General features: G+C 44.1%; 2 protein-coding genes across 7 annotated transcripts in view; one reads left to right on the top strand and one right to left on the bottom strand.

Annotated features, from left to right (window-relative positions):
* Window positions 1–127: 127 nt before the first annotated feature.
* Window positions 128–16,436, top strand: ITGB1BP1 (integrin subunit beta 1 binding protein 1). 4 transcript variants are annotated; one of them, XM_063078625.1, is made up of 8 exons: window positions 128–264; window positions 3,207–3,317; window positions 4,704–4,807; window positions 11,096–11,174; window positions 12,371–12,507; window positions 14,525–14,617; window positions 15,166–15,315; window positions 15,781–16,432. In XM_063078625.1, the coding sequence occupies exons 3-8, from the start codon at window positions 4,736–4,738 to the stop codon at window positions 15,850–15,852; spliced, it is 603 nt and encodes a 200-aa protein (XP_062934695.1). In that variant the 5' UTR covers window positions 128–264; window positions 3,207–3,317; window positions 4,704–4,735; the 3' UTR covers window positions 15,853–16,432. The 4 variants fall into 4 exon arrangements, with proteins under 4 accessions (XP_062934695.1, XP_062934698.1, XP_062934696.1 ...); XM_063078626.1 differs by lacking the exon at window positions 128–264 and adding an exon at window positions 383–622; XM_063078628.1 differs by lacking the exon at window positions 14,525–14,617 and having other exon boundaries at window positions 15,781–16,436.
* A 110-nt stretch (window positions 16,437–16,546) lies between these two features.
* Window positions 16,547–24,380, bottom strand: part of ASAP2 (ArfGAP with SH3 domain, ankyrin repeat and PH domain 2) — a 172,026-nt gene continuing 164,192 nt past the window's right edge. For all 3 annotated transcript variants that reach the window (XM_063078131.1, XM_063078133.1, XM_063078132.1), the window contains 4 exons: window positions 21,814–21,863; window positions 21,252–21,343; window positions 20,697–20,819; window positions 16,547–18,936 (listed from right to left, as the gene is read on the bottom strand). In XM_063078131.1, the coding sequence (XP_062934201.1) occupies window positions 18,862–18,936; window positions 20,697–20,819; window positions 21,252–21,343; window positions 21,814–21,863 (340 nt within the window). In that variant the 3' untranslated portion in view covers window positions 16,547–18,861. The remainder of the gene's footprint in view (window positions 18,937–20,696; window positions 20,820–21,251; window positions 21,344–21,813; window positions 21,864–24,380) is intronic.

The following is a 24,380-nucleotide window of genomic DNA, read 5'->3' as shown; positions in this document are numbered from 1 at the left end:
GCACTAGGTTCCTCCCCTCGACTTCCGGTTAGAAACCCAGGCTGCCGAGGTTCCTCAGAACGCTGCGCGCGGGAAGCTGGGGCGGGCCGTCAGGACTGCGCCTGCGCATAGACTCGGAGGCGGGGCCTGGCGGACGTGAAGAGGAGGAGGAGGGCTGGAAAAGCTGGAGCTGGATCAAGAGCGGAGTCGCTGCGCGGGCGGCTGGGGCGCTGCGACGCGGGCGGAGGCGCAGGCGGCCCCAGGGATGGGGCTCGCGGCCGCGAGGTGAGCGCCCGGCCTTCGCCCCACCCCGGGTCAGCTGAGGGCGCGTGGCAGGAACGCGGCCCCGAGGGCGGTGCGGGCGGGAGGTCGGCGGCCGGGACGGCTGGGTGGGGCCGTGGGGGAGCCGCGGTGCCCGGCTCCCGGGGGACCGTCTTCCTGTGACGCCGGGGGGTCGGGCTTGGATCCGCGGAGTCCAGCCCCGGGAGGGAGGCGAGCGCGAGGCGCCCTTGCGTTTGGTGCAGGCTTCGCTCCTGCTTCGCCTCAGCCCCCGCGCCCTGCACTGGCTGGGGCTTGTGTCTATCTTGTTGACTGTCGCATCCCCCGTGCCCAGCACGTGGCGGGGACCCCATCACGGTGACAGGTATGTGCGAAGCAGGCTGGTGTCTGGAAAGAGCTTTGGAGCCAGCTCTGTCTAGGTCCAAAGCGTGGCCCCATCCGTTCTTAGCCCAGTGACCTCGGCACGTCACTGAGTCTCTTGGCACTTTGGCGACCTCATTTGAGAGGGGCGGTCATATTGCAACCTCGCTGCTCGGTAGTGAGGGTGGGAGGTGTCTAGCTCCTAGCACTGTGCATGGCACGGTGTTCAGTACTGGGAACTGTGATCTGGGTGTCACCTCCCCGGAAAGTCCTCAGATTCGTTAAGCATGTCCTCTGCCAGGCTGTGCTGTGCGCTGGGTGTGCAGAGATAATCAGCCGGGCCCGCCTTTGACAGCCTGTAGTTTGGAGGGTGGGATAGGTATAAGTGGACAATAACACATTGTGATGCTGGGATCCGGGAGTACTCTCAAGCTCTGGGTGCCTAGGCCCAACCTGGAGGTCCAAGGAAGGCTTTCTAGAAGAGAAGAGGCCTGAGATGAGTCTGGAAAGGTAAGAGGTAGCCAGGTGTCTATGAGGTGAAGGGTATGCCGGGCAGAGGGAATGAGGCGCAAAGCATGGGGAAAAAGGCAGCGCAGAGCTTGCAGAGACCCGGCTTTGCATTCCTGAGAGGTTAAGTGCACCGTGGAGGGCCTCGCGTGTCCTGCTGAGAGCTTTGATTTCAGTCTCTCACTTTGAGGAACTAGTGAAGGATTTTAAACAGGCTAGTGACATGAGATTTATGTTTAAAAGAAATCATTTAAATTATTCTGGCTGAAGTCTGGAGGGACACCGGTAGGACAACGTCCCTTACCCATGAAATATCTTCTGCAGGTTTGTGAATTCTTCCTTAAACCGTATGCCAAACTTTGTGTATGCGTGCATTTTTGTAGGTTGAGGATCTATTGCTTTCATCAGATACTAAAAATATAATTTTATATACTAATAGTCTAGAGATGATGTGGGGCCCTGTTAGAGAACTGGGTCAGAGAATTCTCCAGGTGGGGCAGTCAGTGGATCCTGGTGTTTGATTGGATGTGGCGGCTGAAGGACAGAGAGGAAGTGATGATTTCCTGGTTTCTACCGGCAATTATATGATTTCCTGAGACTGAGAGGAGGGGAGCAGATCTGGAGGGGAAGATGATGGGTTCTGCTTTAGGCCGTTTTGCATTCAATGAGCCTGTGGAACATCCAAGTGACCGTCAGTAACACTGGCCTCATTCTTATGCATGAGTACTCAGAGGCAAGAACGATTTGCTTAAGAACATGCATCAAAATAGCAGCAGATACCAAAGACTTTAATAAATGCTTTCCCCTCCTAAGCTCCTGGATTGATGAAGAAGGGAAAGTCTCAAGGAGTTGGAAAGGCATTATAGCGCAGGGTAGTGATTTCCAAGTTGTTCTAGTGTTCTAGGAATTTGAGGAAATGCTTCAGGATTCCACGAATAGTAGAATCAGATTGTATCTTTAAATGATATTTAAAATTGTTATAGGTATAAATATGTATTTATATATACTTAAACATAATGTGGTTAAATATGTTCTATACCAACATTTACTCCATCAGAGACCAGTTAGAGGATACTTTGTGCTGCTAGGTTAATGGAGCTTTATGCAGACGGTGGAATAAACCTCTCCCGCCATCTCTCTCTTACTGAAAGGTATCCTGTGATGGCTATCATTTGCTGCAACGTATCCACAGTAGCCTTCTAACCAGTCTTCCTCTGGGGAAGACATTTTTACTCTTATCCTATGGAGTTATTTGCTACTTGACAGCCAGAGTAATTTTTTTGAAACAGAAATCTGACATGTCACTTGACTGCTTTTTAAAAGCCCCTAGAATCTTTTTGTTAAACCCCAAATAAAACCCCAACTGCTATCCTGGCCTGCCAGATCTTCTGTGGATTTTTCTCCTCATCCACTACTGCCCCCTGCTCCTGCTCTGGCCTGATTGGCCTGTCACTGTCCTTGCATCAGCGTGGTCCCTGGGGACTTCACGCTCGCCTTCCGCCCGACCTACAGTGCTTTCCTCCACAGCTATTTATGGCTGCCCTTGCTTCTGCAGAGCGTTTTTTTCTCTCTAAAATAATCACCCCTTCCTTCGATCACCCACCTTGACTTGCTTTAGTTTTCCTCATAGCAAGTATTGTTTCCTGATAGTATGTTTTATATTTGTTTTTCTTGTCGGTCTGTCTACTCCCTCTAAAAATAAGCTCCCCTAGGTCAGGGGCTTTGTTTTGTTCACTAATGTAGCCGCAGCACCTAGAGTACTTGGGAATGAGTGAGTCAGATTTTGTTGCTACCCCACAAATAAAGCAAAAATATAGAAAGCAGTTGGATGATGAGGCTGATTAAAAAGCTTGGGCTCAGGAGTCAGATGCAGGTAAGTGGCTGAGGTCATCCCCTTCTAAGTGGACTGGGAGTGAGGTCTCCTAATTCAATGAGAGAAACTTTTTTAAAAATTATATATATATATATTATTTATTTATTTATTTATTTAATTTATTTATTTTTAATGAGATAAACTTTGAATTGCAGCAGAGGCATTCATTGACTACCCCATGATTTACTCATTCTTTTTCCTTTACCAGGTACATTGTTTTTCTGAAAAGAATTGACCATGTGTGCATGAAAGGAAGCTCTCAGTGCAGACTGCTCTCTGTGGGACCTGTGAAGACGATACAATAGTGTTCAATTCTGTAGTAAGCACATTACCTTGTTTCCGCTGTAGAATTCAATTTTTGGTAAAAATCTGTTAAGAGTCTCTTATTCATAAATCCTCTTGGAAGGTGGGTCACAGTTGCCTCAGCCTAGTGCAGATTATAACCCTTGAGGGTAGGAGCTCAGAGCCCAGAGCACAGCATGTGATGCAGAGCAGGACTTTAAAAAACATCCGTGGAACAAATGAATATGTCACACGATTGCTGTGAGGATGTAAAGAGACAGTATATTTGGAAGTTTTGTGAGCTGTGCCACATGCAGGTTAGTTAATTTCCAAGTATAACAGGTGTGTTCCTGTGAACTGGGCAAGGATGAATCTTATGTCTCCAAGGCATTGTTAATTTTTTTTTTTTTATCCTTTTTTGTGACCGCGCTCAGCCAGTGTGCGAACCGGCCATCCCCATATAGGATCCGAACCTAGGATCCGAACCCGCGGCAGGAGTGCTGCTGCACTCCCAGCGCCGCACTCTCCCGAGTGAGCCACGGGGTCGGCCCTTTAAAAAAGGATATATGTAACACAGACTCTGGGAAACTTCAGGTCATCTCCTTAGCTGGCTCTACTGTAGCAGGGAGGTGAGGATCTAGCACCTAGTAATGTTTTTATATCAGCTTTTACTTCAAGATATTTCAGGACTTCAAGAAAAACTCACATTTTTGAGAGGTGTGAGTGTCTTCTGTTTTTAACCCTGCCAAGTACAGAATGTGAACCTGCGACAGTAACTCAGTGTCTCGGCCAGTAAACTGTGTCTCGTATTTTGCTAAAATCTTGAATTGATTGAAGTAAAGCACTTAATATTTGAGAACTAGATGATGTCTGTCTGTTATTTATGTGAAAAATGCTTTTCACACCTCTTTATAGGACAAGAAGGATTCTGCCTTTTTGATTTGTGATTTGTTGGGTTTGTTTTTTGGAATTTAATAGAAAAAGAAATAAAAGAAAAAAAAATAGTATCCAAGGGAAAATATGTTTTAAGTAAAAGGAATACAGACAGTCCCTGACTTATGATTCAACTTAAGATTTTCTGACTGTACAAAAATGTGAAACCTTTGTTTTTCAGTTTCAGATCAGTAGTCAATAAATTACATGAGATATCTAACACTTTATTATAAAATAGGCTTCGTGTTAGATGATTTTGTCCAACTGTAGGCTAATGTAAGTGTTCTGATCATGTTTAAGGTAGGCTAAGCTATGATATTTGGTAGGTTAGGGGTACTACGTACACATTTCACATAACTCCATGGTAAGTCGAGGAGCATCTGTACACCCATGGAACTGGAAAGAATTGATGATTTTTATTCCTATTATGCATAAAGTGATTTAAAATTGCTTTTATTGATGTAACTGTAACCAACGTTTGTTCTTCCAGGGGATCTTCTCTGGATCAAGTTATGGTGAAAAATGTTTCGGAAAGGCAAAAAACGGCACAGTAGTAGCAGTTCCCAAAGTAGTGAAATCAGTACTAAGAGCAAGGTAGGAGAAATAGAATTTGGAATGGAATCATAAAGCAGTGAGAATTTTGTTTCTTCTCACTGATATTGCATGGAGGATACTAACCTGATTTCCTGATATTCAAATTAGGTGTGTTTTAACATTCATTTTTGCACTAGAGATACATTCTGCTTGGTTTAATTTTATTCTGTTTTAGTAGATTTTCTGAAATTCTTAAGTCCATTATACTAGATGGGACACAGTGTGTGTCATTGAAACAAACACTGATTTAATTTTTTTTTTTTTAAACTTTTTTTTAATTGAATCATAATTGATTATAAAAATTTTGGGGATTCAATGTTGACATATGTTGATCAAATCAATATTACTAGTATGTATATTGTTATAAATTATACTTATTCTTTATGCCCCTTGTCCAATCTCTCCCTATCTCCCTCTCCCTCCCCTTCCCACCACTGATAATCCTAAATTTCTTCTCTTCATCTGAAAGAGTAGTGGTTACTCTGCTGGTTTGTTGCCTAGGTGATCTGTCCAGTGCTGAGAGGTGTGTTCAGGTCCCCCAGTATTATCATAGAGCAGATGCATCTTCTGTCACTCTGGAATGGGCTTTGTGGAGAGAGACATCCTGTTCTTTTCTTTGGTCTCTGCTGGTGACTCTCCTTGTGTCAATGCACTCCAGTGGCTGGTGGACCATCTGCATGGTAGTTGTGATGTCTAGCCACTTTTGCAGCAGCTGTGGTTACTGTATTGGTTGTGGTGGGCCACTCACATGGAGGTGATGTTTTTGGCATGCTCCTTGGTGCTGATGGTGTGCCTGGTTGAGGGGGGGGTCTGGTGTCTGGCTCTATGCCCCAGGCCCCCGTGTGGGGCCCCAAGGTACTGGTGGTGTGCCTGGTTATGGGCAGGGGGTCAGGTCCCCAGCTCGATGCCCCAGGCCCCTGGGTGGGGCGCCGAGGTGCTAGCAGTGTGCCTGGATGCTGGTGGGGGGGTCTGGTGCCCAGATCCATGCCCTGGGCCCTTAGGCAGGGCCCTGAGGCACTGGCTGTGTGCATGGTTGTGGTGGTGGTGGTGGGGTTCTGGTCCATAGCTTCATGCCTTAGGTCCCCTGGCAGCCCTGAGGCACTGGTGGTGTGCCTTGGCCAGAACTAATTTTTTGTCCTTTGCTTACTTCTAAAATGGGGGGAACTTCCTGCAGGAACCAGCACTTGAGCTATGTGGCTCAGCTAAACTGCTGCTTTGCTGCTGTTTTCCTAGGGAAGGCTTTTTGTGCAGCTCAGGGTTTAATGGTTGACCTTTTATGTACTTCCGGCTCTCCAGAGACCGGGTGCACCTGGGTTGTGTAGAACTGTGATCTGGGCCTGAATCTTTTCATCAAACTGCACCCCATGCAATTCTGCATTCCCGACCAGTCTCCTCTGAGTGGTCCTGTGCTGCTTGGGGGGCTAATCGGCTATCCTTGCTGTGTCCCAGTGTTCTTCTGGTGGGCCTGTCTCCCCCACCGCCCGTGCTCCAAACACTTCCCATTGGATGGGCCCTGCACTGGTCCCTTGCGTTGACTTACTGGCCTCTGAATGACTCCCCCTTTTCGGCTGTTTTGTCTCCTTGCTCCTGCATGTGTCCACAGGAAACCTATTAGTGGTCTTGCTGTCCTGGGGGCCACCAAGGCCCTCTTCTCCCCTGCTGCCTCCAAGCAACTCCATCTGAAGGGCACAGCTGTGGCTTCTGCTGGCTCCTGCTCCATGTGCTCAGCAGCTCCAGCCTTAAAGTGGTTGCAGCCCAAAATGCTCTAAGCAGTTTTTTCTTTCTCTCATTGTGGTTTCTCCCACTTTCATGAACTCTGTAGGTCTCTCCTCCTCTTCCCCTGAGCTCCAGCCACCCCAGCCTGGTTGTTGTTGCATTTTTATAGTTGTAAATTGGGTGATTTGTGGGAGAGAGTGATGCTGGGGTCCATCTATTCTGCCTTCTTGACTGGGACTCCTGATTTAAATTTTTTTTAGATAGAAATTGTAGGTGCTATGAGGCTAGATCTCTTGAATTCTAGGGGTTGTGGTGTGCATAACTATATTTACTTAACAGTGAGATTGGTAGACCATAGTTTTTGAACATTGATTGAAGGTATGTGTGGATTTAATTTATGCAAAACGAACCTTTGGAAATCTATTTAACTGGCAACTTTTGTCTCCTATTCAAAGAAGAGGATGGTTTCTCACTGAGAATTTTTTGATATAAGATTATAAGATGATATACCTGAATTATCTTTTTTCTGAGAATTTTAGATTTTTGCCACCAATTGTGTTGGTGTTTAGAGGAATAGCATTCTTTCCCACCTCCTGGATGATGACATGTGGAAACTCACTCATCTGACAGATATTTATGATGCCCCTGTGTGCCCAGCGCTGTGCTGGGAGCAGGGGATGGAGCAGTGAGGGAGGGGACGTCCCTTGCCTCACAGAGCTTACATTCTAGTTGGGGGAGAAGATAATAAGTAAAAGGTGGATGGTCAGATGGTGAAAACTAACACAGGGGAGGAAACTAGGGAATGGGACTGGTGGGAGGTTGGGAGCTGCAGTGTTAACCAGTCTGGTCAGGAAAGGTTTTGTTTTCTGGACAGCATTTGAGCAGGCATCTAGAGCACAAGGAGCCACAGTCATCTCTAGATGGAACTGGTCAGGGCAAGGAGCAACAGCAAAGGCCAAAGACAGGACAGCAGGGAGGCAGCATGACCCGGGCGGGTGGTGGTGGGCCTGGGCTTTTACCCTGTGTGAGAAAGCAAGCATCGGGGTGTTTGGGGCAGGAGAGTGACATAATCTTATGTAAGTGTAATTGGGATCATTTTGGCCACCATAAGCAGGAAAAGGACAGAACCAGAGACCAGCTGGGGGGATGTCGTAATAGCCCAAGAGATGGTGGTAGCTGGGACTGGGTAGAGGGGGACGGAGCAGTGAGAAAATGTCAGGGGCTGGGGATGTTTTGAGATGAGCTCTCCCAGGACCTGTTGATAGATCAGTTGTGGAGTATGAGAAAAAGAGAGGACTCAAAGCTTAACACCTGAAAATAACAACAGTTGGTTCAGGTGCTTTATAATGTGGAAAGCACTTTCCCATATATGTCTTCTCTGACCTGCCTGGTAAGTAGAGAAACACCGTGGGTAGTAGGTGCCACCCCAGGACCTGGCTGTTTGGATACTAGTTAACTAGTGAATACTAGTTAACTAGTGAATACTAGTTAATGCTTGTCTACAGCGCTTAGAACTGTACTAGGTGCTGAGTGACGTAGAGGAAATAGATTCTTCCAGGTGCTTCAGATGCCGTTTGAGACGTGATCAATGCAATAAACAGGAAATAGTCCAGACACAGTAAAGAACCAAGAAAATGGGAAGTTGCGTGGGATAATGGCAAATATTACTCGAATAATTCGGAGAATGGGGAAACTGTAGCGCTGGAGTCGTGGAGGAAGTTGTATTAGTTGTGGTTCTCCAGAGAAATAAAACCAGTAGGATGTGTGTGTTTCAGACAGAAACTGATTTTGATTTAAGGAATTTATTTTAAAGAGTTGGCTCACGTGATTGTGGGCTGAGTCTGAGATCTGCAGGGCAGGTCAGCAGGCTGGAGATCCCCAGGAGGTGATGTGCAGCTCAGGGGAGAAGGGCCTCTGGAGGCGGCACTTTTTCTTCCTCAGGGGACCTGGGTCTTCTTCCCTTAAGGCCTTCACCTGATTGGATGAGGCCAGCCCCACACAGTGGAGGGTCATCTGCTTCACTCCAAGTCTACTGATGCAAATGTCGATCTCATCTGAGACTGTCAGTCTCAGCACCTTCCCAGAGATATCTAGACAGGTGTTTGACCAGATGTCTGAGGAGCACTGCAGCCCAGCTAAGCTGTCATATAAAATTAACCATCACAGAAGTCTTAAAAAAAAAAAAAAAGTAGGCAGTGAATGGGACATAAAACATGTGGGTAGAATATGCATAAATTAAGAAGGTTAGACATCCTAGTTATGGGTAAGAAGATAGGGACTGAGTCTAGTAATTGAGTTGGATGGTATGTCAGGATCAGAATCCTAGAGGAGTATTTTAATTTGAATGGACTTTAGATATTATGTAGCCCAGAGGTTCCCACATTTCATTACTAAAGAGCCTTTTCATTGTTTCCCACCCTAGTGAACTCTCTGATCTAAAAGCTGTGTGTTTACTCAGTGCCAGGGCTTGGGTGAGGCCAGACAGGTACATCCAGCACAACACGTGAGGGTCACGAAATGACCCCGAGAGACGCCTCCTAAGACCTGCGTCCTGGGTGCCTGCCCTGTCTCCCCCACTCTGTGAGGACCACACCATTAAGTCATAACAACCACACTGTGGTGTGACGGAGACATGTGACATTCAGAATTTCCAGTCAGGGCAAAATAAGCAGCGTTGCCACAACTGAGTTGATAGACTTGTAGCCAGCAGCACAGAAGCTTGACATTTTAGGAATCCTGTGCAGTCTGAGGATGGGAAAATTAACCATTTCCTCTAAAGTTTTTGGACTCCGGGAGCTAGTCAAGAACCTCCCTACTGCTCCCTTCACAGCCTTCAGCATGAGGACCCCAGAGGGGAACAGTGATCTGGCCCAACCTCTTGTTTTCTAGATCAGAAAGCAGATTTTCTAGATCAGAAAGCAGAAGGGAGACTCCATGGCCTGCTGCTTCACAGCCAGGCCTGGAGCCCAGATTTTCTAATTCCTGAGGACTTTGCTATTGGCATGAGATGTTGTTTCTGGGATGTGGCTGGTGATTCAGTGCGGGCACCCAGGATGCAGTGAGACTGGCCAGCACAGAAGGGGCCTTTACACCATGCCTCGGGGTGTGGATTTTGTCCTGAAATGATGGGGAGTTGTTCTAAGCAACTGTTAGATTTGTTTTAGGATGATGTCAGCTTTTGTTGTTGTAATATTCTGAACATAGGCAAAATAGATCAGCTTCTCCCTTCCTGTTCTCTTGGTCAGCAGGCACTAGGGACTGCTGTTTTCCTGTTGGACTCTGTCCTCACTTCAGGAGCTGTGCTCGTCCCAGAAGCCATCTGATTTCATAACAGTGCAACTTCCCCGCCTCCCACCCATCCAACGTTTAGGCTGTTTCCAGTTTTCAGCTCTGCACATAGCCATGTTTTCATTTTAGATTGTGTTCCAAGAAGTCCAGTTATTGAAAAAGGGAAGAACATATTTAAGACTTGATGTATTTTTGCTTTCACTTTGGTTCACTTTATTTTTGGACAGCCAGCCGGTATAGGGGTGGAACCCTGGATCTTGGTATTATTAGCACCATGCTCTAACCAACTGAGCTAACTGGCAAGCCCCTACTTTTTATTTTTATTATTATTTTTTTCAAAAAAATGACCGGTAAGGGGATCTTAACCCTTGGCTTGGTGTCGTCAGCACCACACTCAGCCAGTGAGCGAACCGGCCATCCCTATATAGGATCCGAACCTGTGGCCTTGGTGTTATCAGCACTGCACTATCCCGAGTGAGCCACGGGCAGGCCCTAAGCCCCTACTTTTTAAACTTTTAAAAAAATTTGAGTGTACTTCTAAAATTTAATTTTGATGTGAGTTGCAAAAAAAATGACTCATATTTTGAAACAAATGTTCTCACGGGATGTTACTTCTAAAGAAATTAAGCACATTGAGTATAACTATGTAGAACAAACTGCCCTTACATATGTGATTCTTTGTACTTTGCTTAACAGTTTTGTTGGTTTCCCATTGCAATTCACATTGATAGTTGTGCTCTGGTCAGGCAGCCCCTGTATTACTGCTGTGGGCCAGGTGCTAGTCACTATAACTGCCCGAGCACTGGAGTAGGACTGAGGAAACCCAGATTTGGGATTTCAGGTATTTATTAGGTATGACCTTGGATAAGTCACTTAACATCTCTGGTCTCTCTCATTTGTTAAACAGGGATAATACTCCCTGCCTGGCTTTCTGCACAGGGTTCATTCGGGGTTCAGTGGAAATAAGGTGAAAGTAAAGCGTAGATCTTCACAAGGGATATCAGTATAGGGCATCTTATAAGGAGGGAGAGGTAACAGCTTAGATCTAGACTGAGAATGTGGACAGCACATGTATCTCATATTGGGTTAATAATGGAAGAGCAGTTGGGAATGTTTTTTCGAGTTTTGCTATAGAATTTGTGTTTAGAAAAATCTGTTACAGCCAGTCTGCCTGAATACCTGATTTTGTATATGTCATCTCAACTATAATAAAAAGTAATTTGAATGTGTTTGGTAGTAAACCTCTTATTATATGTAGGTTTATTGTTTGTTTTTATTTTTCAGTCTGTAGATTCCAGCCTTGGGGGTCTTTCACGATCCAGCACAGTGGCCAGCCTTGACACAGATTCCACCAAAAGCTCGGGTACATAAAAGGGCTGGGTCATTTATCGTCCACGGCTTTCGCTTACGTTCATTCAGTCTTGCCAGCATAGCGCAATGCATTCTTGTGTTTGCGGTTCTCTTCCTCTCCTGCCACTTTGACAAGAGTTTAGAAATGGATCAAGACTAAAAAGATACGGTCAAGTTAAAAAAACAAAGAAAATGGACCGAGATTTGGTGGGATGTGGGTTGAGGGTGTGGTGTGGTTGGTGGAAACCAGTGCCTTGGAGGTTGGCTCTGGCCTGTCAGCAAACTGCTCTTAATGGGTCCTAGAGCAGAAGTGTTCGAGAACATCATGTGCAAAAATTAGGAGTTTCAAAATAGCTTTGTAAGAAATGGGGTGGCAAAGGGTTAGTTATATTGGGCTTATGTTGTTTATGGGGAGTAAGACAAAAGTCTTGATGATTAAAGGGTTAAGGAGCCATTTATCCGGGGGTGCCCCAAGACACACTAGCTCGTGACCACCAGAAACACAGGTACTTAAGGGCAGTGTCTGTCACAGACCTTTGCAAACATTTATGCAGCCTCACAAAGTTAGTAGCGCCTTAGAAATCAAAATGTGGCTTCTAACCCAAGCTCCATAAACAGCTAGTGACTAATTAGAAATACATTCATTCTCTTGTCTAAAATCCTACTTTTCCCTTCAGGATCATAGACTAGTCAATCTATAAAAGAGAATATTGTAACAAAATCCTTTATTTCCCAATGCCTTTAAAATATTAAAGATGTGGGCATCTTTTTATTCCATAAACATAACCTAAAAGTGTACTCTCCTTAATATGGTAGAATCATAAATAGTTTGTGGTGATTTTTACATTGGCTTAATTTTATAGCACAAAATCCAAAAGCCAAAAAATAATTAAATATCATTATGCGTTATAAAGGTACTCAGTCATTATCTAGTTGGCTTGTTTTTCCTATTTGTTTTGAAATGAAGATTATTAATCTTAACTTATTCCTATTACTGAGACCTTTATAAGTTTAGTATATTGTGAGTCACTGAGGAAAAAGTTTAGTGAAATTTTAAGTTCTTCCCCATTACATCAAAAAATTCTGTATTTTAAAAATTTGTAATTCTAATGACACAGCCTGTTTTTTATTTGGGATGGGACTGAGGATACCCTGTAATGCAGACCTTCTTTTGAAGTCTTACTATTATAATTTTTCTTTCACCTTTAGGACAAAGCAACAATAATTCAGATACCTGTGCAGAATTTCGAATAAAATATGTTGGTGCCATTGAGAAACTGAAACTCGCTGAGGGAAAAAGTCTTGAAGGGCCACTTGACCTCATAAATTACATAGATGTTGCCCAGGTAAAAAAAAAAAATTTCAGTTTAAAGCCTCTGGTTATAACAGTCTAGAGAGTCAAGTTATGGCTTTGGAGAAAGATGTGTGCTCTTCCAGGTCCACTGGATGGCACTGTCCCCACTGTCTTAGCAGAAGCCACAATTTCATCACTGTTACAAATATTTACTGTGCTCTGTGGTTGTGGATAGTGCAAGGTGCCTTGGAGATTGGGTTGCATAGAACATAGACATTTCCTTCAAACATAGTACTTTTTTACTTTTTAGAGGGCTGTCTGATCTTGTTTAAACGAGGAGCTGATTGTGGTGACTGGTTAAACCACATATAGGTTTTTCTTTTAGAACAATCTGGCAAAACCTTACTAAATCTCCATTGAAATAATTTCATCTCTTTGAATAATCTAATTCATAGTGGTGTTGACCCAATGTATCTATTTATTCATACCCTGTTTCCAACAAGAATTGAGGTGAGGTAAGTTTCAAAAATATATCCAGATATAAATAGATAAAAAATAAAGAAATCATCAGGAAGGAAAATTCAGAATGAAAATTAAGTCAAAGGTGTAAGGTTAATGCATAAAATAGTATAAGGTCTCTACCTCTGCCTGTGGTGGAAGCAGATGAACCAAAAGACTTACACAGTTAACAGAGTTAGTAGATTACTTCTGGAGTTTCTAGAAAACAAACTGTATATCTATGTGTTCGTTAACACATTACTGCAATGGAAAGATCCTTTACTCTGTCCAGAGAATACTAATCTTAAGAATGTGCAATCTCTTAAATCATGGGGAATGGGAATATTAAATATAATGTTTCATAAAAGTAAAGGAAGTCACTTCTGTCTGAGGGAAACCAGTGAATCTAATTGCCATTAACAGAGAACTCCTGGTAGTCTGGACTCATATAATTAGTATTCCAGCATTTAGTATGGAATTATAGTTATTTTCCAACAAAGAATAAACAACTAACTAAAGTACCGTACTGAAAGACTACTAGTGTTTCCCCTCAGAAATCCACTAGGATTATTTTAATTCTTACAAGGACTGCTAAATTTCTCATATCACCATAGAATTTTTGCTTGTTAAAATTCCATTATTGACAGTAGCATTACTATTATCCTATATTTTGATTCTTGGAATTGCTTTAAGCCTAGTGAGAAAAGATTGGCAAGAGGTTGCTATAACATTGTGAGGACCTAAGGTATTTGGACAAAGCTAATTTACAATTTCTTTAGTGTAGGCAGATGGTTCCACAAAAACATTTACAGTACAGACCTGATTGCCAACAGTATTTATTTTAGAGAAGACAAATTAGGCAGTATTCTGATTTAGGAGATAAAACCAGATAATCTGTTAGGGAAACCATCAAGTATTATCTGCTGCTTTACTTGTTTGTGAATAGCAAAAAATACTGATTAATGTTTTTGAGAGCCAAGTAACCATTCATCAGCAGCATTTGCCAGCCTGAAGCCCAGGGGCACGGAGATAACCAGACATATCTTACCATCTGGGTAGGATATAAAGTGACTGAAAAAAAGGGTTCCCCCAACCATGCTTCCTGATTCTTCCACGTGCTGACACTAGCAGAAGCTCTGAGTATTTTAAAACCCAAATAAAGACCTTTATTTTTCAAGTGTACATATTGTAATTTCACTGGGATCTACGAGGAGGATCTCAGTTTGTAATCTGGGTTAAAACCAACGCAGAGGAAATAGGATAATATGATAATATGCATGAAGTAGATGGATCTGAATTTTGCTCAGATTTGTGGATTGTAAACATACACACATACATAGTGTGGTGGGGGGCAGCGGGGGGAGGAAGAAAACAAAGAAAGAATAAATCAAAAAAAAAAAGGAAAAGTTTTCTTCTGCCGCTTCAGAGAGAAACTCTTGTTGGGCTAGTGTTTAACCTACATTCTTTAAAGGGTTTGGGTTTGTAATGGCCAGATACAAAAAGTGACTAATCAAACTTTAGACTATAACATAATTTTAATGTATATTATGTAATTTATTTTTACATTAAAGCAAGATGGAAAGTTGCCTTTTGTTCCTCTGGAGGAAGAATTTATTATGGGAGTTTCCAAGTATGGTATAAAAGTATCAACATCAGATCAGTATGTAAGTAATATAAGGAAAAAATGTGTTTTAGGTAATAGGGAATTCAGGCTGTTAAGAGCCCACTTGTAGTTAGGTCGGCTCCCGTTTGCAGAGTGGCTGGTTTGTAAACATTCCTGGCAGCTGGTCTTAAATGTGACCAATTTCTTAAGGTGAATGGGGGCTTCCTTTTGTATCTCCTGTGTAGTTAGGGCCCATGCAATCCCTCACTGATAGCTCCTAATGCATTTTCAACTTAGTGCCCCACATCAATTGAGGGCAGCTATCAGCTTAGGAGCTGGGCATAGAGACTGGGATAGTAAGTTTAGAGCACCTTACTCCTTTCTTTCTGGGATTTAAGCAGGAAGGTGTGATCCTGAAGGCAAACTGCCCCATATCTGGGCATACTGGAGAATGTTCCTTGGGGTGAGAAACCTATATAGCTACTTTTTGTCAGACCCGTAGATATGTTGTTTTAAGTCTCAGAATACATTCTGCATGGGAACTATGTCGTAAGAACTGAGAAACACGTAAAATAGTCATGCTTTCTGAACTTTTCCTGATTTCTGCAGGATGTTTTACATAGGCATGCTCTATATTTAATCATCCGGATGGTATGCTATGATGATGGCCTTGGGGCAGGAAAAAGCTTACTGGCTTTGAAGACCACAGATGCAAACAATGAAGAATACAGCCTGTGGGTTTACCAATGCAACAGCCTGGTGAGATTTTAGTTACCTTGCTTAGTTTCTTATTCAAGTGAAGAGGTGTAACCTAGAAACCTGAATATTAGGTGCTAGGTTGGCCAGCTGTCCATACTTAGTGAAGGTTGTGAACTATTTCTGCTAGGCCCAGCAGCAGCAGTCGCTGTGCCTGGATTTATAGGTTTAGGGTAAACATAAAGCAGATGTATGTTGTCATCCTCCCTGACTCTGATCAGCTTTCTCACAGGCTGCAGCACGTGTGTTTATTGTGCATGTTCTTCTCTGAAGGAGAGCAGAAAGAGCCCCACGTGCAGGGCAGCTCAAGGCATGTGTTCCGCTGATCTGGCAGGCATGTGTTGTCAGTTTTCCAAAACTGCTATGTGAAGGTTTAGGAAAGATGCTAAGAGGGTCAGGTTTGGTCAAATTAACTTCAGGAAGAGATTTACGAACAATGCTCTTACTGTATCTTTTCATATAATGTAGGAACAAGCACAAGCCATTTGCAAAGTTTTATCCACCGCTTTTGACTCTGTATTAACGTCTGAGAAATCTTGAATCCTGCAATCAAGTGGAAGTCAACTTCATCTGAAAGTTCAGCTGTTTTCTAAGTAGTTGTTTTCAGTCTGCAGTGTTGCATGGAACTATGAAGTAATCTCTTGCTCTAGATTTTCTGAAGAAAATGCAATGTATAAAATATTGATCATTTGTTTTTATATTAAAGTGTGTTAAACAGTGACAATTATTAATGAAGTTATTTTCTGGGATAAAAAGGAAACCTAAGTCATTTCTAAATGCAAATAAGCTTAACACCTGAGTGTCACAGAAGTCCATTCAGTGAATAATAACAACATTGAGGACCTGTCTGAGGAAGACTACTGAAATCTCTTCTCTAGCAGCTTCCCACTTGGGGCTGTGGGCAAGCAGAGGTTTGGACTGCGGACCCAGGTTCACGCTGGTTTGGAACAGGGACGTTGCCAACTTAAGACAAAGTAAATTTGCCAGAGCGTGTTTTCAAAATAACATGCTAGTAAACTACGTTTATCTCAGAGTGAAGAGAACCTTAAAAGAGTACTGCTTATGCTAAAAGTAACTAGTACTTAAAGAATATCATGCAAGTATGCTAGTGTACTTAAAAAAAAAAAAAGGACCATCAATACACAATACTTTAATAAAAACATTAAAAATAAAACCATGTCCATTTAAAAGTATTTTATTTTTTTCCCAGTCAAATGACTAGTTAACAGGAAGAGTAAACTTACTAAACATGCTCTAATTATAAATCACTGCATTAAGGACAATGAAAATAAGAATCAATTTAGGTTGTACAATATATACAGTTGCGCTGCAACTAGACCAAAGCAATCAAGTGATGAACTGAATATCATACATCTCAAAATAGCATTCTAAGCTGCATTTGGTTATCCCACCCCTTAACAGATCACACAGGATCTATTAGTCTGTGTACGTATCTCTGAGTCATGATCCTAGAAGTCAGATCTGATGAAAAATGGCATGCAAAATGCCAGAATCCTGCAGCTGAAGTTCATGAAACGTAAACTTTAAATATAAATAGATATCTACAATGTTTTCTTTTCTCTTGGTTGCTTTTATTTAATTTGCAAAGAGCAAATAACTAGGAAAGGATATTAGCAGGGAAGTTAATATAATTTCTTCTATGGAAAGAGTACTATTAATTACTGCACAATAGCACCACCAAATTGTAGGTTGGAAAAATATTTCCTAGATATTTATATACCAGTGAACTCGATAGATTAGTTTGGGACTGGAGTTCAAATATTGGTAAGAATCAACTTTACTCCTTATATAGCTGGCACCAGGTAGTCAAAAGGCTGACTGTAAGATACAGATGCAGGAGGATTGTTAAAATAGACATAAGAAGTGCACTGTGCAAAATACATCATTTACTTTCTTAAATCTATAAGAAAATTAACTAAATGAAGGGTTCAAACAACAGAAATTAACAATTAGTGAAAATAGATGTAGTGCTTTTAAAAAAAGAGTTTAATTACAGATCTAACACATTTTTACCCAGAACTTTGAAAGGCAAAAAGTGATCGCTATACTACATAATAAAACATTCCAGTTTGTTCTGTCTTCTGTCTTCCTTTACAATAGAAACAAAAAGTAAAATGTTCCCCCGCCCCCCAAGAGCTCTACACTTACAAGAGTCTTGTATAATAAAGACAGGCTGCTTCAATCAAATGTACCATCATAGCAAATGCAATCAGTATTGTTGCCTCATTTTCCAAGCCTATAAAATTTATTCCTTTAACTTTTGTTAAAAATCCAAGTGGGCATCATATGCCTATTTATTCTCAAAGAATGCCAAAATTTCCAATATTCCTACTATGAATCTTATGCTCACAATTACTAAATAGAGGTATGACAGTCAAGTTCATTAAACTAATGTATCACATACAACCTAATCCCCCCACCCCCAAACAGCTTAAGTATATGAATGATATGATGGCCTTAAACAGTAAAACTGGGATGTTTAGGAGTATTTTATTACCTGGGACTTAGAGATTGCTGATATGCTCATGACACAAACAAATGGACATTAAATTTCAAGACAGTATAACTACCATTCCTGTTGGGATATTATATAAATACACTAAACTGAGTAAACATTCTCATGATCTAGAAGGGGAAGCAGTGGTACGTACACTCGGTAGGAAACAGCAAGTAACGTGTTAATATATCTGGTCTGCATCACAGTATCCCATTTGTATATAGTTGCTTTCTGTGTGATTAGCGAAGTTCATGAAGGCAAATTCCAAAACACCTAAAGCATATAAACTAGTTTAAAGAACTGTTTTGCAATCCATCATCCTTAGTTTTTAACCAAATTCAGGAAATGCAGTTTTATGTAACCTCCTGGAACTGAGTTAACTGCTATTCCCATATGCTATAAGCATGACTGTTCACAGCAACAGGTTATAGACACACATGCAGAATATAATGGCAGCTGCAATCTCACAAATTAGGGCTAGAAAGTACAATGCTAATCAGTAAATTTCCAAGTTGCTTTAAATAGACATTGGGTGGATTTCAAAGGAATACATGTCTTTAAAGGTGAGTTGATGGCATTTTATTGAGAAAGTCCAGGGCTGGGCTACGGGCTTCTGAAGCAGCAGTTTACTGGCTTCCTAAAATAATAATTGCACTAAAGGTCACCAACTCCAGAACTGAGCCAAGGAAAGCAGGAAGGATTTATTTCCGATACTCTTAAACATTTTTAGGTTTAGCTAATTCTGTAGTTGAAAGGTCTTGATTATTAGCTAAAATAACTTTTCAGTTCACCTTTTAGGAAATACAGTTTTTCCTAATAAAAGTATAGCAATGTTTCATGAAAACCACAAATTATAAAAACAATTTGCTTACATATAAAATTTTCCTTTGAGTTTTTAAAACAGAAAGGTGGTATCAGAGAAAAATGGGCTACCCCACAGTATAATTCATGACACTGGCTATCTGGCAAGAGTTTTGGTACCAATAATGAAACAGGAACGTAACTGTTAAATGCTTTTGTTCAGTAGCAATTCAGTCAGCAATAAAGTGCACAAATGATACAGGGAATGCTCCTTTGCGACCAGGGTCTCCATCAATGTGGCCAATCTGTAATGGATAACGGTTTACGTTGTTATAAAAATTCCAAATGTTGGAAACTTTGAAGGGCACTATAGCATTTGGTGAAAAAAAGAAGAGATTTGTCCAGAAGAATCTCTGCTGACAAAGAAGTATTTGGTAAAGCATCAGAACTACCTGTTCCTTTTCCCTCTCTTCTCATGTTTGCAGAGGTGCGTGTCTCTATGCGTCTCAGACACCTGCCTGGAAGGATGGCCCAGTGACGTGGGACACACAGGACAGCCCTTTGCCCACCACTCCCTACTTGCCTTTTTAAAAAAAAAAAAAAATGAAGAAATTGAGAGTCAGAAGCCTGTGAGCTGCGAAGTCACAGAAAATGGCAAAGGTGTGACTTGGATTCATTTAACTTTAGTCAAACATCTACGGAAGGCTTCAATAAATCCATTTATTTTCACTCTGGGTAAATTATGTAAATTATACCCAAGAATGATCTCAACCATGTAAGTTACGTAGGCAAATAAAAGTCTAAAAGAAAACCGAGGGTGGAGGGGGACTGTGATTACGGGCAACGTTACTTTCGTCTTTATACCTTTTTGTATTTTCCACATTTGGGGAAATGGACGGGTACTTTCCACACGGCTACGGCTGTGGTCAGGCTGGAGCCCGGCTGTCTTGCGGGCTGTGGGCTAGTATGGGTGCCAGACCAGCCCTATTGCCTTCTGTCCTCATGCTCTATGCAGCCAGGCACCCACTCCTCATCTGGCAGCCACGCAGCAGGGGCTCATGGAAACCCGGGGGCTGTGGTGGGGCTGATGGAGGTGGGAACTCTTGACCCACAGACACTTTTTAACCCCTCAAGGGGAGACGAGGCCACAAGAAAAGCTGGTGAGTCCAGCTGTGCCAACAGCAGTGCTGCAGGGCTCTGAGAGCTCACAAAGCCCCTGGAGACAGAGAACTTTAACCACAGGGGGGAGCTGTGCTAGGGCCGAGACCGAGGCCTGCATCGAAACTGCCAGTACTTCACAAAGTAAATTTCCATAAATCCTACTGGAGTCATCAGGTGAACTGCTCAATATGTGAGCTCAGTCTAGGATCTGGGCCATCAGTGGCCACCGTGCAACAGACACAAGTGCTCTGTGTACATGCTTTAGTCAAGCTCTTTCACCCCCATTTTATGACGGCCACCCCTCAGTGGTGCTTACCATGTCACCTTTACAGATTGCTGTGGGTGATTCCCCTTCCATAGAAAATGTCACTAAAGCTTATAAAGCTACAAGCAACCTGCCCAACACTGCGAGCCTGTAAGTGGCCCAGTCTGAATTCTTGGGGTCACTAGGGGAAGCTCTGTGCTCATCTTGCTCCAGCATGCAGCTGGATGCCTGCGCAGCCTGCTCTTGGTTCAGGACCTGCTGACACCTGGGGTCTCTGCCCTCTAGGTAAGCTCCCTTTCCAGAGTCTCACTCCACTAATCCGGCAAGGGAGGTAATGACCTAGAAACTCAAGGACTCAAAATGCAAGGTCTCACTCCAGGCTCTCAGGTGACTCTGGAAACTGCAGCCCAAGTGGCCTGCCCACCCTGAAGAGGAAGGATCCTCCCTAGGGAAAAAATTGGGCCCACTCAGAAGTGGGTGTCCATAAAGGAAGAGATAAGGGCAGAGCAGCAGTGGCCTGAGGACAGGATGGCTCGGGCTGAGAGAGCCTCACCTGGGAGCATCTCTCTCAGGCCAGGTGGGCTGGGATGTCCTTCAGCCCCCCGGCCCCTCCCAGCCCCAACCCTAACCCCAACTCACCCACCACTCCTGGTCCTCTTCACCATCCACGACAATCACATCCCCCTCGGAGAAGGTGAGCTCGTCTGGGTTGTCGGCCACACAGTTATAGAGCGCTTTGACCCGCTTGGGCTTCAACTTGGTCTGCATCAGGAGAGGATGGGCACAGAGGTTAGTGTGGCAGGAGGCCTAAGTTCGTGGGGGAGAGAACTGGGCTGCTCTGCTTCCAACTGGTCACAGGAAGTCTGTGGCACCCAGGCTTGGGAAGAGCACAGATGTCAAGGTGGGGCAGTTTAGTGCAGCTCGGGAGCCAGGGAGAGGGAAGGGAAGAGAGCCCAGCCGAGCAGAGATGGAGCAGCTGGGCCTGGCGCTCGCATGTCAGGCTCATCTGGGGCCATGATGAGAAGGCCATGCCCACTGGCTGCCCAGATCCAAGCAACCACGTACCAGGAAGAAGCCCTTTGCCTTCCTCTGCCCAGGGGAAGAGGGAAAGACTTGCTTTTCCTGAGTGCTCAGAGAATAACCTACGTCCTCTCACCAGGGCAAAAGGGCAGGAAAGGATGCTTGCCCACTCACCGCCTGTGACTTCCTGGGCATGGGTGCAGGGGGCTGCAGGACCGCAGTGTTGGATGGAGGACCCAGAGATTCTGTTCCAGCGAGATCCACTGCTTTAGGGCCAAAATGAAGCAACTTTACCAAATGCCCATCCATCATAACCAGAAATGTAAACAATGAATATAAAAGCTACAGTGTCATGTCTGAGAGATTTCCTCAGATGTTCTGACCTGTTGAAGGAAAAGTCCCCTAAAAGCCAAAGAACCTTCTTTCTGCCTTGGATGAAGCCTTTACAGAAGATGCTAGGTAGGCAAGTGTCCCAAAGCAAGTTAAATGTCAGCCCGGACCTCCCCAGCCCACCCACGTGAGCAGAAGTGGGGGCAGTGAGGGGCACAGGGAAGAGGAGCCCTAGGACTCAGCTGCTCAGGAGCAGGAGCAGCAGAGACCTCCAAGGAGGGCAGGATGGTTGCAGAAGGGAGTAGAGCTGGGCCCTCACCCAGGCTGACCACCCAGCTAGAGATACCCCCCATGTTGCCCCCACAAACCAAGCAGAAACAAACCCAGCCCCAAATTAAACAATTACCAGGTCCTCTTGGCTGGCCTTTGTTGATCAGTGGGGTCGACTTATCAGCCCTACAGAGAAGGCAAAAAAACAGACTTACTGAACCCTGAGGCTTTCTGCCCCTACCTCGTCCCCATTTATAAGGGAACCATCTGTGTTCAGGCAGAAAATGTGCGAGCTGACTTTATCAATTGTCATTCAACTCCCTTCTTTTTTGAAAATGGAAGAATGAGGGGCCCAGAGGAAGGTGTAAGATCCGAGGTTCCTGGGCCTAAAATCAAGTCTCTTCCAAAGCACCCATCCACATGGCCCACAGCCTGAGGCTGGAAGCCAGGCACTGCCACTGGCTGTACCCCCAGTTTCCTCAGTCCCTTCTCTGGTTGGGCCTTGGTCCCTTCATGCAAAAGGGAGGAGCTGAATCTTAATCTCAGGCCCAGATGGCTCTGCCGGGCCTGTCCAGGCACCACTGGTCAGTGTCACCCATGCCTCCATGCTGCTGGGAGCAGACGTGGCTGACCATGGGCCCTGGCCCCATCTGTGAGCTGCCAGGTCCAGCATGGCCCGAAGTGCGAGGCAGAAGCACATGAGTCAGGGGACTGGCTCTCAGGGGAGTGGTGGATGGAGGTCTACCAACGCAGACTTGCTATATGGGAGGCCTGGATATGTGGGCTGCTGAGAGTTGGCATATTCATCTGTAGAAGGTATGACACCAGACCTGTCAATTCTCGAAACAAGGACAAGGGACATGTGCCTATCGATCTTCAGTTCCCTGGTGGATCTTGCTGGATCTCACAGGCAACAAGGAAGGGTTGGAGAAGCGGGAGAGTAGGACCAGGGAGGAGGTCGAGGTGGGCTTCTTTCCCTCTGGGCTCACTTCCATCAGATCTTCCCTTTACTGCCCTGAATGAACCCTGTCCAGGGCCCTGGTGCCTGTAGTCTCAGAATGAAGGTGAGAAAACACAGAAGAGGTTTTGCTCATACAATCAAGAACTGAAAAGGCGTATAAAGGAAGGCCTCGCCAATCTGAACAGTCTTCCACTTGATTTCCAGCAATGTCTCTGGGTGTGAATGTCTTGGCAGACATCACACCGGCCTGTAACTATGCAGACTGCAGTCACCTAACTATAAAATGCTTACAGGGAAGGCCTGATCCTCTGACACAGCAGTCAGCAGACTTTTCTTTAGGGGCCAGAGTAAATTTTTTAGAATTCGTGGGTTAGAGTCTCTGTCACAACTACTCAATCTACCCTTGTGGCGCGAAAGCAGCCGCAGTCAGCGAGTTAAGAAGTGTGGCTGTGTACCAATAAAACTTTCTGTTACGGGCACTGAAATCTGAATTCCACATACTTTTCATGTGCCATAAATATTCTTCTTTTGATTTTTTTACACCCACTTACAAATATAAAAACTATTCCTAACTCGTGGGCCATACAAAAAATAGGCAGTGTGCTGAGTTTGGCCTATGCACCATAGTTTGCCAACTCTTGCTCTAAGATAACAAACGGGGAGGTGAGGTCTGCTTCATGTACACAGGGGATGAACCAGTGTAGTCCTTTAAAAACAGAACTCCGCTGGACACTGACAGCATGGCTCTGCTCGTCCAACTCTGTCTTGAACATGTTCCGTCTAACCTCACCTGCTCTGCCCCTGCTCCCTTGCCTTTCCTTCCACCAGACCTAAAACCAGGGAAGACCGTGCTGGAGAGCAAACTCATCCAGCAACCCCTAGCTAGAACTCTTCTGAGAAACAGGAAAGCAGAGGCCTGAGCCAGCTAGGAAGAAGGTGCCCAAGACCTGGCACTTGACAGCCAACACTCTCCATTCTCAGAGTGCCCTGAGAAGCGCCAGGAGCCAACTATTTCTTGTCCAGAACTTCAACACATGATTTGGTCTCCTAAAGAACAGCATATCAGAGAGCACTACAAGGGAAGAGAGAAAAACCCCGCTACAAGACATGGGCCTGACACTGGTACTAAGAGAGGCACAGCCTGTGGCCGTTCAGTGTGGACACAAGTAATGGTAACTGGCACTTGAAGGCATATTTATTACCGAATAATTCAGTAACTGATTATATTTCTGTAAGCTGTTTAAGAATAGGAAGACATGGATATACATGTTATATTTTAGAAAGATCTTGCAAAGCAACATTAAAAAAGTTCTGAAAGTCTTCCGGTCAAAACTGGAGAACTAAAATACATTTACTTCCACTTCCTCTCAAGGAAAAGGATTAAAGAAAAATTAAACCAAAAAGGGAACTGAAAAGGAAACAAACTTCTGGAAGCTGGAGACGGAAGGACTAATTGTAATCAGCCTAGCTGATCTCAGGCAGGGAACCCCACACTGACAGTGAAGAAAGCCCGCAGACACTCCCATCTGTCCTGGGGAGCCTCCAAAAGGCTCAAGAACCTCTGGAAGCAGGAGATAAGGCAGGTCAATAATAGGAGGATTAGTCAAGATCTGTTTAGGGAGCTACTGAGTCCCTGGCTTCTGGCCCACTCGTGTAGCCTGGCTGCTGCCCACCACCCAGCTCTGCTGAGGACCAGAGCCCCTGTTTCTGGAGAGGGCACAACAAAGGGTGTCTGACATGGG

This window comes from Cynocephalus volans, chromosome 14, assembly GCF_027409185.1.
Source record: "Cynocephalus volans isolate mCynVol1 chromosome 14, mCynVol1.pri, whole genome shotgun sequence".
Lineage (NCBI taxonomy): Eukaryota > Metazoa > Chordata > Mammalia > Dermoptera > Cynocephalidae > Cynocephalus > Cynocephalus volans.
This window is presented reverse-complemented; position numbering and strand designations above follow the sequence as displayed.